At 42.8% G+C, this 13,196-nt stretch overlaps 1 protein-coding gene across 2 annotated transcripts in view; it reads right to left on the bottom strand.

Moving 5' to 3' along the window:
- The window catches only part of OTUD7B (OTU deubiquitinase 7B), a 99,012-nt gene that overhangs the window by 12,328 nt on the left and 73,488 nt on the right, over positions 1–13,196 (bottom strand). For both annotated transcript variants that reach the window (XM_029581082.1, XM_029581083.1), the window contains 6 exons: positions 11,244–11,345; positions 10,517–10,644; positions 9,395–9,507; positions 7,900–8,027; positions 6,897–7,046; positions 5,212–5,326 (listed from right to left, as the gene is read on the bottom strand). In XM_029581082.1, coding sequence (XP_029436942.1) covers positions 5,212–5,326; positions 6,897–7,046; positions 7,900–8,027; positions 9,395–9,507; positions 10,517–10,644; positions 11,244–11,345 — 736 coding nt within the window. The remainder of the gene's footprint in view (positions 1–5,211; positions 5,327–6,896; positions 7,047–7,899; positions 8,028–9,394; positions 9,508–10,516; positions 10,645–11,243; positions 11,346–13,196) is intronic.

Genomic DNA, 13,196 nt, shown 5'->3' with positions numbered 1-13,196 from the left:
GCGCGCCTGTGCAACCCGGCCTAGATTTAACACGCGACCTCCCGCCGCCCGCCGGCCGTCTCGAACTAACGCGCGTCCACCCGCCCCCGCCGCCGCCTGGAACAAGCGCCCACCCGCCCGCGGCCTAGATTTAACACGCGACCACCCGGCTCCCGCCGCCAGCCGCCTGGACCCACACGGCCCTCCGACAGGTATTTAAAAATAATTTTTTTTTTGAACACTCAGGTTTTTTTTTCCAATATAAGACATACCCTGAAAGTAAGACATAGTGGGACTTTTGGGGGTAAAAAGAAAGTAAGACGCTGTCTTATATTCGGGGAAACACGGTATTACTGAAGCCACTCTGGCTGAAGTGTGGATCAAACCACAGCCTGCATCTGCCAAGAAGGTAGCCACTGGATCCATAACTGCCCTGGAATTCACCCCCAAGTCAGCAACCTCTTCCATGGGAATAGTGTTCCACTCAGAGACTGCATACACAAGTGCTTCTACTTTCAGATACAAGGGGTACAAGCCTTCCAAAATCTAACCCCCTTTGAAACTGGCCTCGGGGGCGCCCCATTCAAGATCAATCAATTCTTGAATGGCCTCCATCACTGCTTTACGCAAGGAAACCCAAATGGGATTTCTTTTTGGCTCAGACATGGAATCTGCCCCAGGGACCCCAAGCATTTTCGAGGTCTGGGAAAACAGAACTGGTAGTTCATCTCTATGAAAGATGAGTCTCATAGTCCTATACAGTTCTAGTCCAGGAGGAATTGTACCATTCTCAAGAGTCAGGATCGGAATCATCATTTGTGCCATCTCGATCTCCATTGGACTGTTCCGTTCTAGAGGACTCCGGCTTAACAGCAGGTCCAGGCAAGGTTTCTACTTCTGACCCTGCCCTGGGAGCATTAGACAGGGCTAAGGACTGCACCTGAAGAAAAGACTGCAATCCCTGGAAAATTCCACCAGGAGGTACTTTAGGTGCACTCAGTGAGCCTCTGTCCCCTGCTGATGAATCAGTTAGGGGAAGTCCAAAATCAGTCGCCCACCTGAATCGTCTTTACCCAGACATTTCATCCGGCTGGGAAGAACCAGGCCTAGTGAAATAAGGAAGATAAATCTCCCTGAGCCTCCAAATAGCGCTTGCACAAGTCAGGGGGCACTCCTGGCTGAGGTACCTGAATATGACAGGCAGTACAAAGAGAAAGGGGCTTAGATTTCTTAGATATAGGCGCCATTAGGCTAGCAGTGCGCTAACCGGAGGCGTGTCTAGCTTTTTTTTTTTTTTTTTTAAAAAGACGTTCAAAATTCTAAGTGTCCAAAAATTAGGTGTCCCAATGCCTAGGCGCCGTAAAAACAAGTGCACAGCAAAGCTCAACTTGCACTCACAGATAAGCGGACAGCCACTTAAGGCACCGCTTAACTTGGACACACAGACTACTAGGTCTGCCTAAGTGTCCAAAAACTAGACACACACACTGAACAGACAATCCTGAAGGAGGGCAGCCTAAAGAAACGTCATGGAGGCCTACCACACATTGAGCAGCAAAAAAGCCTCACAGCGGGGCCTAGCCTACAGAGGCTGCTCATGTCCCTCGACCTCCCACAGAGTGGAACAAACGTGAGAACGGCACGCTGAGCATGGAGACTGGGGAAGGAGGAAGCCCTACACAAACCCCACCTCCCCCTCCTTCTCTGTATTACATTTTTTTTTTAAATGTACCTGAGCTCAGCCTTACCTGGCTGAATACAGAGATGGCCAAAGCCCTCTGCCTCTGCAGCCAGAGACTGTCACCGCCGCACTTTGCTTCCTGCACCTGCTGTCTTTCAGCTGCTTAAGTAGCAAAGTCCATGCTAGAAACTGGCTACCAGACCAAGGCTCACCTCTGAGGGATCTCTGAAATCGCCTCAGGAATTCTCAAGTGGGGGAGGGACCGTTAGGTATCACCACAGGAGAGTGGGGTTTAATTTTTCTTCAATTTAGAAAGTAGAATTTCTCCTTCCAAAAAGAACAATCGTCCCTGGAGGGAGAGGTACGTCCACCATCTGCTGGAGATAGAGAATACTGGAGAGCTGAGGTCACTGCAGGGCTATACGTAGTGATGTCAGCTTTGCAACCCGACTCAGTCTCCAGCTGCTGGCAGGGGAGCATAACCCATTGGTCCTGAGTCCATCTGGCTACACGCTAGGAAATGGCAGCTTATCCTATCCCCACTGAAGGTAAGCCAATTTTACTGCAACAGATAGTGGCAAGATTCATAAAGGGTCTTTACAACTTAATACCTCCTCTCTAAGTCAAGCACCACCACAATGGGACTTAAATAGTGTTGATGCCATATAATCAGATGGTTAAATCTCACACAGAAAACATTTTTAATAGCAATAGTGGCCAAAAGAGTAAGTGAGCTATAAGAACTAGTAACCTATGCTCCCCTTCATGTGGACGTTTCAAAATAAGATATTCCTCGGTACTCCCTTTTACAGAACATTGCATCAATCCTTATCCAGACAGTACAGAACATAAGAACATGCCATACTGGGTCAGACCAAGGGTCCATCAAGCCCAGCAACCTGTTTCCAACAGTGGCCAATCCAGGCCAGAAGAACCTGGCAAGTACCCAAAAACTAAGTCTATTCCATGTTACTGTTGCTAGTAAGAGCAGTGGCTATTTTCTAAGTCAACTTAGTTAATAGCAGGTAATGGACTTCTCCAAGAACTTATCCAATCCTTTTTTTAAACACAGCACTAACCACATCCTCTGGCAATTCCAGAGTTTAATTGAGCGTTGAGTGAAAGAACTTTCTCCGATTAGTTTTAAATGAGCCACATGCTAACTTCATGGAGTGCCCCCTAGTCTATTATCTGAAAGAGTAAATAATTGATTCATATTAACCTGTTCAAGACCTCTCATGATTTTAACCACCTCTATCATATCCCCCTCAGCCGTCTCTTCTCCAAACTAAAAAGTGCTAACCTCTTTAGTCTTTCCTCATAGGGGAGCTGTTCCATTCCCTTTATCATTTTGGTCACCCTTCTCTGTACCTTCTCCATCACAACTATATTTTTTTTGAGATGCGGCGACCAGAATTGTACACAGTATTCAAGGTGCTCTATCACCATGGAGCGATAGAGGCATTATGACATTTTCCGTTTTATTCACCATTCCCTTTCTAATAATTCCCAACATTCTGTTTCCATTTTTGACTGCCGCAGCACACTTAGCTGACGACTTCAATGTGTTATCCACTGACGCCTAGATCTCTTTCTTGGGTGGTAGCTCCTAATATGGAACCTAACATTGAGTAACTTATAGCTAAACACAGCCCTTCGCGTACACATCCCTAACAGAAACCTAAGGTCAGCCAATAAAGCACTCCTAACTATTCCATCAGTCAAAACAGCAAGACTAACACAAGTAAGAGAAAGGGCGCTATCCCTGGCAGGACCCATACTATGGAACTCCATGCCCTTGGAGTTAAGATTACAAAGAGACAGCAAAACCTTTAGAAAAAATTTAAAAACCTGGCTCTTTAAACAAGCTTTTCAAAAAGAGAAGGGAGAATAGAAGCCAGGGAAGTGCAAGTTACGAACAATTGAACACCCACACACACTACAGTAATCACCAAGCGTGTAGTTTTTAATTGATAGTTCATCACTAAAGGATAAGTTACAATTATAAAGCTAGTGTTGTACTCAAAACTGATATAGAGAGACCTGGTCATGATTTAACAATTAATATTGATTACAAACTATGTTACCGAACCTTATGGCACCTGTTTAACCTGACAGATTTTAGTATCATTACTTTTATGTGCCTTACTGTAAACCGTTGTGTCGGTACCCACCTTAACGACGGGTATAGAAAAGATTTAAATAAAATAAAAATAGCATGGGTTATTTTTCCCTATATACATCACCTTGCACTTATCCACATTAAATTTCTTCTGCCATTTTGATGCCCAATTTTCCGGTCTCACAAGGTCTTCCTGCAATTTATCACAATCTGCTTGTGATTTAACTACTCTGAACAATTATAAATATATTGAAAAGTAAGGGTCCCAATACAGATCCCTGAGGCACTCCACTGCCTACTCCCTTCCACTGAGAAAACAGACCATTTAATCCTACTCTCTGTTTCCTGTCTTTTAATCCACGAAAGGACATCGCCACCTATCCCATGACTTTTTACTTTTCCTAGAAGCCTCTCAAGAGGAACTTTGTCAAACGCCTTCTGAAAATCCAAGTATACTATATCTACTGGTTCACCTTTATCCACATGTTTATTAACTCCTTCAAAAGACAAGCAATGCTTAAAACATTTTTAAATAAATCAACTTCCCACTACATACAATATGGTTGTACAATACAAATCGAAGACAGGAACTAGTTCAAAGCAACTCTCAGCTGAGGAGTCCCAATCTTGTGTGGCTGTCAGTTATACTTGTCCATAGAGAAAGCGAAGTTGCTTTCCTATCAATAGCAAAACGAACAGCCACACCGCCACTCCCTCCTCCCCGTGAAGTTGGTTAGCTTGGAAAAAGACTGAGGGAAGATTCTGCACAGGGACACTGGCACATGAAGACCTGCGTGCGCTCATAAGGCAGGATTAAACATTTTGAGCTGTGAGAAAAAAAAAACAACCCAGCGCCATCAGATGACATCACCCATCTAGTGTGGCTGTTTGTTTTGCTGTCCACAAACCATGGTATTGTCTTAGGGAGAAAGAGTTGCTGCAGACATTCACCTACCCTATCACATTCTGCACCTGCTCCTGAGAAAGATGCTTCTTGCAGTAAAAAAATTTCAACTGATAACATTGACTTAGCAGAAAAATGCTCTCTAAAGCTCCACAGTGAGGCTTAAAATATTTCTAACATTAAAGCAAACATCCATTTTGACTCCCTGATCTGCTTGCTCTAGGTCTGAATCCTGCTAAGTGGTCATAGAGGAGCTATGTGCACTATTCTGCAAACTCAGTTAAAATAAAAACAAAAAAGTGGGTGTGTACAGCACTAAAAAAAAAAAAAAAAAGAAAAAAAAAAAAAAAGAGTCATGCATTCCAAAAAAGTTACAGATAAACTGGATCGATACAGATAAGCTAAGTGTGTTAGGAACAAACTTTTCTCAGTAAGACTGAGACATAAGCCTGAAGGATGAATTGCAGATTCTGTCCAAAAGCAACATAACCTTTAGTTACTGACCTCCCATATTCAGAGACTCACCTGGCCAGCTTGACATTATCAGCATCATCTTTGCCCCATTCCCAGTCTTTCCCTGGATCGACAGCAAAGTGCACAGGTAGCAGTTTGTGTTCAGAGTCTGTCATTGGGATCACAGCTACCATGGAAAAAACAAAACATCTGAATAGAGCAAAAAAGTGACCTACTTTCAAATGCCTGGTCCAAATCTCTTCCACCATTACTTGATTAGAATTTTTGGTCACAAAACCATTGGACATGGTTTAATATTTAAATTTGCCCCAAATTAAAATTGGGCTTTGCTGTAACAATTTGAACATGAACTCCTAATGCAATGCTGATGAGAACAAAGGATAAAGACCGTAGGCAGCCTTCCAAAGGAAACTTTGTGAAGTAGGCACAAAACGACTGACCCTATATAAACTAGGATTACTTTGTGAAGTAGGCACAAAACGACTGACCCTATATAAACTAGGATTACTTCTTGATTCACACACAAAGTCCTGGATAAATAAGATTCATGCTACATCCAGTATGTGGTGACAAAACGAACAATCTGCTTGGCCTGGCATAGCAGGATGAAGAAGAATGGAGTGCAGTAGGCAGACTGCTCCACAAGATGAGAAACCAACGATTGCATTCATGAAAATATAAAATCCTAAGCAGAAGGTTCACAGTTTTCCCTTCAGAACAGACCTCATACAGTTTTATTCACAGCACACAGACCAAGCACTGTGCAACAAAGTCAATCTGTAGGCACACATCTAATGTGTGTCTAGGCCTTCTGTTGCTCTCATAGGATAATCTGACTTTAGCAAGCTCACATACAGAATGTATTAGGGATTGGAACATGCATACTGGCAGGTCAGCTTCATATATCCTCTTAAAACATGGCTGACCGTGCTAAGAATACATAAAAATCAAGAAAGCAGGAGACTGCAGGGAGCATGGAAAGAGGATAAGCACGATGATCCCTTGACACAGATAAGGCATAAAATTCACTCTCTTCTGCCATCACATCAGAGCTCTTCAATCATTCTCTAAAGAAAAACACTGCCAAACTGTGTGGAAGTGGGCCTGGACTTTGGTTCAGGTGATGCAGGATACTAAAACAGGCAAGCGTAAGGTAGCTGAATCATTGCAGGCTGCATGGGAGATTTTTTTTCTAGCACTTGTCCCCAGATTGCAGAAGTATGGGGTATTCTAAATGGAGTTTCAGAAAGTCACTTGAGGAGGGCTTTATCCTGTATTGTATTACAGCGGATTCCATACCTCAATCAATTCTTCTGCATGCCTGGAGTGTGCTTCTAGGGCCCCTGGATTACCTATTTCTACTCTAGACGCAGAGAAGCAGGGGTGGGTGTTTGAATGTAGTAGTATGCTTGTGGTGGAAGAATGTGTAGGTAAGAAAATAAAGAGGAAAACGGAGAGGACTTCATATAGTCTTTGGGGCATGTAATTATGGTGAGTACTAGGATAAAGGGGCAAGGTGTTATTGGCTTACTTATAATTTCTGTGTAGTCCCCATGTACTCATTTGTTCATGGAGTTGTTCTTGTGGGTATGTTTGAGACTGTTGGTTATCCTATATGTACAGATTCCTCTTTTAAAAAAAAATTTTGGAGAAAAAAAAAGTGCTAGAAGCAATGACTGAAATTGTAGCTCTCTGGGTAGGGGATGCAATGCCACGCCACACTAGGTTTTAAGTACCTTGCTCGCCTGTGGGCTCTTTCTGCTCCATGGAGACCAGCGCAGAGAAGTGAGCCTGATCATAGGCCAAGACCAGCGGGGACTGATGGCATTTGTTTGCTGGGACTTCAAGAGGAAGATAGATGCCACCAAAAGGTATTGGCGCAAATGCTAGAAAAACAAAAAACACAAAACAAATTGAGCTAAGGCAATATTTGCCATGCAAATGCTTAAAGAAGGACCATATTTTCTTAGTTTTTAACCTTGTAGATCCTGCTCATTGAAGGAATTATTTCCTGATGCCCCTTTTTACATATCTTAGTTAACTAGACCCAAATATGGTATAAATGTGGTATAAAAAATTTGCAAGTAATTAAAAGTATATGAAAAAATGTTCCACTTGTGGAACGTTGGTACCTAAAAGGTTAAAGAATTAAAACTGACAAACCAATTTTTCCTTTAGGGACAGGCTTAGAGTCTGAATTTATAACAAAGCTTCTCCCTGTGCTCACCCCACCACAGCGGGTGAGCCTGAAGTGACCACTGCCAGATAAGGGCTCTGCGGACAAGACAGAAAATACCTCCAAAGCTAAGCACCCTAAGAGCAGTAAACTATCATGCACGTTCTATAAACTAACCGTGTGTTGTTGGCCACAGTGCCCTCACACTAGAACGTGGCAGCACCCGTTCACACACAGTTTTGGTTGATATTAGTCTATGGAGGAGCTGGTAACAATATCCTCATAAAGAGCTTAGTTCCAAGTGAAATTAGAGTAATTCTAGTCAAACAGCTTGTTGCTCTGTGAAGCAAGTACAACTTTTGGGGAAAACAGCAGGCTGATGAGAATATACTCTATTGGGGGAACATAACTGGTGCCTTACAAACACAAACACACAGGGAATGCCAAGTTTCTGCAGACGGCAGAGAAAATACATCCTAGGTATTTTAGAGTACACTGTAAAAAACTTCATAAAAAAAAAAGCTATTGGTAGTGAAATCTACTATGGCATTTTGTTATTTTACCTTCTCCTCCAGAATCTCTCAACATAGTATCTGCCACAACCACAACTGGCCTCTTCAGTACATGAGCGAGAACAAACACATGGAACTCCTCCAGGCTCTCGTAGACGGGCTCCTCGGAGCTCTCCGTGCTGGGGAGAGAAGAGAAACCCCATCAGCCCTTCTGACGCTTCAATATTTTAGCTTTGCTCTCCAGATGCAAAGCCACAACAGAAACTAAAGTATAACGTACAAACGCTGAAAAGGCAAAAAGGGTGTCGGACAGCCAAGAAACATGCATATGGGGGACCGCAAGACAGAAAAACTATCAGGAAACAGCTTGCAGTTCTTCAGGTAAAAGAAAATCTAAAAATACATACACACAAAAGTTTAACACAGTCAAAGCAAACCCCCCCCCCCCCCCCCCCCCAAAGCTTTACTTCCTGGAACAAGGAGTTGAGTTCAGATACTACCAGCAGCTACAAAACCACTAAAACTGCTAAATACAGAGTCCTTTACAGTTTCAGAGGTTTCCTAGTTGAACTCAATTACTTGTTTCAGAAAGTAAAGCTTTTAGGGGAATTAAAAACCATTTTAAATCTGTTTTAAGGCTACAGACGTATATGCTTTGTTGCGAAACACTCATGCCCAGAGATTTCTGTTACACTATCAGACATGATTAAGGCAAATGATTCTCCCCCAACGGGATCCGCCACGGGGACGCTGCCGTAGGATGGGTGCCTCTGGAGACATGTACCAGGGCTGTCACTTGAGTTTCCTACACGGACTCCACTGGTTTCCTCAAGAAGCAGTTTTAGTATTTAGATTACAAGATATCCTGGTTTCTGTATTTTATACAAACCTGTATACTGTTTATATTGTTTGTGAATATTTGTGTTCCACTAAATTGTTAGTTTCCACTGCTATTTTTTACTTAGTAATCAAGCTTGTCATATAACAGGCTGAAGTAGGCAGTTTTATACTTCATCTGCACTTGCCTGGGATTCACAAATACCAAGAATTGTGTGGGCAATATCTTCCAGCAACTGTTAATCATGAAATATAGTAATTACATTAGGCAAACTTGGGAGACTGCAATCTGCATTTTAAATAAATTCTCTTCTTAAAGACCTCTTAGGTTCTTTTGTGTTCAAGAAATGCTCTTCTACACGCTCACTCCTCTTTATTCCAATGCTTTGCATTTCTCAAATAGAAAACCTTGTTGTAAAAGACCTGCAGATCTCGCACTTCACCTTTGTCATCCCAGCTATCCATCATTTGGCTTAGAAAGGATAATCTATCAAATAGCTGACACCCAGCAATGGCAAATAGACCCAATATGGAAACCCCCCAACACAGCATGAGGCAGGCAGAGGAGAGGGAACAGAAACAGAACGGAGTAAAGGTCTGCAGTATGACAGGATCTCGATGCTCTTGGGCTTCTGCCGTCACATTGTAAGGTTTTTAGGAGAGAGAGATCCAAACTAGTTTCCTTTGCGCACATGTACGGCTTACTTACCCTGCACAGTTGCTTCCATTTGTGCCGTAGTGCATCCGGGGTTCACTGGATGCAAGTTTAATCAGCTCATTCCATTCTTTCTGCCATTCTTCCTCTGTGTACACCAGGCCAGACTAGAAGCAGAGCAGAGCAGGTGTTTACCACAGCAAAGGCCAGGAGGCTGTGTGGAACTACACATCATTAAGCAGATTATACACTTAGTAACACAGTTACACAAGGAAGCCTTTATGTAAACAAATGTAGCTTATTTAAACACAGATTATGTACCCTTTGGACAAGGGATCTGTTAGTACAAATATAGAACAGCTCATACCTGTAAGTACCTATTCTCAGCCTGTCTGAAAGGAGAACTGCACTTAAACTGACCATGTAACATGTAGTAATACCTCAACATATTTTTAAATGGTTATTAAAATTAATTGTCATAACTTACTTCATACAGAATGGATCTGATTGGGCATTCATCACAAATGATACTGCACACTATGAAGGAACCAGTTCCCATCCATAGAATCATGCTGATTAGTAGCTGTGGTGTGGATAACAAGAACGCCTTCCACAAGTGTGTGTACTTGTGGTTTTGCTTCATTCCTGCTTATCCTGACACTTGCCAGCTAGTTATGAAGTGCACAAACAGTAGGATGAAAAGCAAGCAAGCCAGAAGTATTTCAAGTCTGCTCAGGCCAGAAGCAGGCACATGGTACAAGGATTATCCTGTCCCTGGGAACCAAGTGCAAGGAGGATTTGGAAGAGTTTGCTGCCTCCAAAGAAATTACATTTTCTGCTGGATGTAAAAAATACTTTCTGGGTCCTCTGGGGAAAAAAAAAAAAAAGTGTATTCCTGAGGACCCGGCAAAATGAGGCAGCTACTTCCAGAATCATTTCTGATCAGAGCACGCTCACTTGTAAATATATGAGCCAAACTTAACTGGCCAACAGATACAATCAAAATCCCTGTTGGTTAGCTGCCAAAGAGCAAGGTACAGTAAGGCCATTAAAACCAGCAGCCAAGAATCTTAAAACAAACCCTTCCACAAGGAATCTGATTTTGCCCTGAGGAATGGCGCGGTGTCCTAGTCAGCCTTCAGGGACTCAGGGGAGAGATTTAGCACCAGTCCTTACCTCTTTGTTCTGCTGGGTTTGCTGCCATCTCCATCTGCGCTTCAAGGCTTCCTTTTCCACACCTTTCTCCATCAAGGTATAAAGGGACTTGCGAAGCATAAGGTCGCGGTCATGAAAACCCCACATTCCTTACAAGGAAAACAGTGACTGGTGAGAAGCCAGAAAGACTTAGGTCTTCCTCCTAATAAAGGCATGTGCCGCTCAGTATATTATTTTTTAGAAGACTGCACTACTTGCTTTTTAGCCTAAGATACCAGTAAATGCAGTTAAAAATCTCTTTCCCTGCACTTACTCTTAAGCCACAGGTACTTAAAGTCGTAAGCTCTAGATTTAGAAAAGCAATGCTAATAGAGAGTTTTGATGATGGGAAGCCCAAATGCATCCAAATTTACTGGCATTCTCCATGCCAGGAACGAGGACATAGGAGATGCCTTCCCACCAACATTTTATTATGCCATCAGTTTTTTCCTCTCTTTTCATGTGTCTTTAAAATTGCTGAGAAAATACTTCACAGCACTTTGCTTTTAATACTACACAAGCTTTAACATACGCTGGGATCAGAATGTGAAGAATCTCTTCAGGCCTTCTCACAGATCCTCATGTGGTAGTGGCTTGGCAGCACACCCTGCTGCTAGATATCAGCAAATATGTGCCGGAAGGCCAAGGACTAATCATTAGGTTCTCTCAACTCAGACACACTACAACTCCAGTTTTATTTTGCACTTACCGAGAGATGCAGCATGAAGCAAACAGTTCCCGTCTCCTGTTGTTGCCAACGGCAGAAGTCTTTGGCAGTTAGGATTTACACGAGTCCACCAATTCAGACGATCTATCAAAGAAAGGAGGTTAAAAGGGGAAATTCTGAATGCTTTTAACTTGAACCAATACTTTTAGCATGGGGAGGGAAATGAACATCTCGGCACCAAGAAATATGCTCAAGAAAATATATACAAATATTACAATCTGCTGAGTTATTCTGACAAACAGTTGCACACTGTCCCAAATAGCTACAAAAACACCAACTTATTCCATCCTGTGGCACTATTAGTCTCCTGCCTATGCAACATGCTGCCATCTTGTATTATGTGAATTTAGATACACATGCTATATGCCAAAATGTGCTGTAACTAAAATTGAGGGAATTCCCGTGTGGGTGTGACCTTAACAAGCTTTCTCAGTCTGCCCTGAGCTAGATATAGTCAATTCTCCAGGGAGGAGGGTGGGTGTTCCATGGCTAATTCATCCTGCTGTCTATGGTAAACAAACTTTCCCCCATCGATAAGCAGAATTAGCCATTACAGATGGGCAGTCCCAAGCTAAGAGTTGCAGCAGAATCTTTCTGAATAAGCAACCTGGCCCCTATTGTGGAGTATGGACTACAGCAAAAACTGGTTACACAAAACTGCTTGCCCAAAGTCACAGTCTTTGAAACCTCATCTCAACAGTAATGTGGTGTGAGGGTACAGACTGATGCCCAGGTAGCAGCTTTGCAAAATATCCTCAATAGGAACTTCTCGCAGATGAGCCACAGAAGCCATAGCTCTCATGGATTCTGATTTGCAGTCCTGCTAAGGATTATCAGTGCTGAATGTACTCAGCCTGCCAATTGGACTAAAGTTGCTTTGCTACTGCCATGCCTAGCCTGTTAGGGTCATAAGATACAAAAAGCTGGGAGATTTGGTGATGTGGCAGAGTTAGTTTCTTGTAATAAGCAAAAGGCTCTTTTGCAGTCTAATGTATGGAGAAGTTCTCTCCCCCTCACAAGCATAAGGCCTGGAAAAAAGGTTGGCAGGACAGTGGATTGATTAATATGGAAGACCGAGTGCGAAGGAGTTTTATGGCAGAACTATGTGAATAATGAACTAGAGCCTGCAGTTTACTCACTCTTCTAACTGAGGTCATTGCCACGAAGAATACCACTTCCCAAGTTAAAAAGTTCAGCAATGCAGACACCAGTGACTCAGGAGACTTCATTAGTTGAGAGAGCACCACATTCAAGTACATGTTACAGGAGGTTTGAGATACCATAGACTGCTCATGAATCAGATAATCAGTGGATAAACGATAGCATCTGACCACATTCTGATAGACAGGCTTTCTATCACACAGATGTACTCATACTGAACAGCTGATGAGGCCAGAGTTAGAGAGGCAGAGCAAGTATCTTAGTAAGTATATGGGCTCACAGGAAAAGGGATCCAAGGCATTTTGTTGGCACCATTTTAATATCTATTCCATTTAATGCATAGTTTCTTGTAGTTGATGGCTTCTTAGACAAGACTAAAACGTCCACTATGTTTCTAGATAGACTGAGATCTGCAATCACTGAGCATTCAGCACCCAAGCTGTCAAGTTGCCAGCCGAGAGCTTGGGGTGATAAATCATACCTTCATCTTGAGTTAACAGCAAGGGTCTGTCCCTAGATCTAGGGAAGGACTGCTGGAAAGTTGTATGAGATATATATACCATGCTTGTCTGGGTCATGCTGGAGCCTTGAAGATCAGCTGGGCATGGTTCTGAATAATCTGTACTGTTTGGGCAATAAATGATACTGGCAGAAAAGCAGACACAAGGTTTGTTTCCCATGAAGGAAAGTGTCTTGAGCCAGTCAGATCGCTTGGAAAAACTGAGCAGAGTTGATTTAGTTTTCTGTTCTCCTGTGACGTGAACAGGTTCACAG

The sequence above is a fragment of the Rhinatrema bivittatum genome, chromosome 16 (assembly GCF_901001135.1).
Source record: "Rhinatrema bivittatum chromosome 16, aRhiBiv1.1, whole genome shotgun sequence".
NCBI lineage: Eukaryota > Metazoa > Chordata > Amphibia > Gymnophiona > Rhinatrematidae > Rhinatrema > Rhinatrema bivittatum.
Note: the sequence above shows the minus strand (reverse complement) of the source record. Positions and strands in the feature narration are given on the sequence as shown.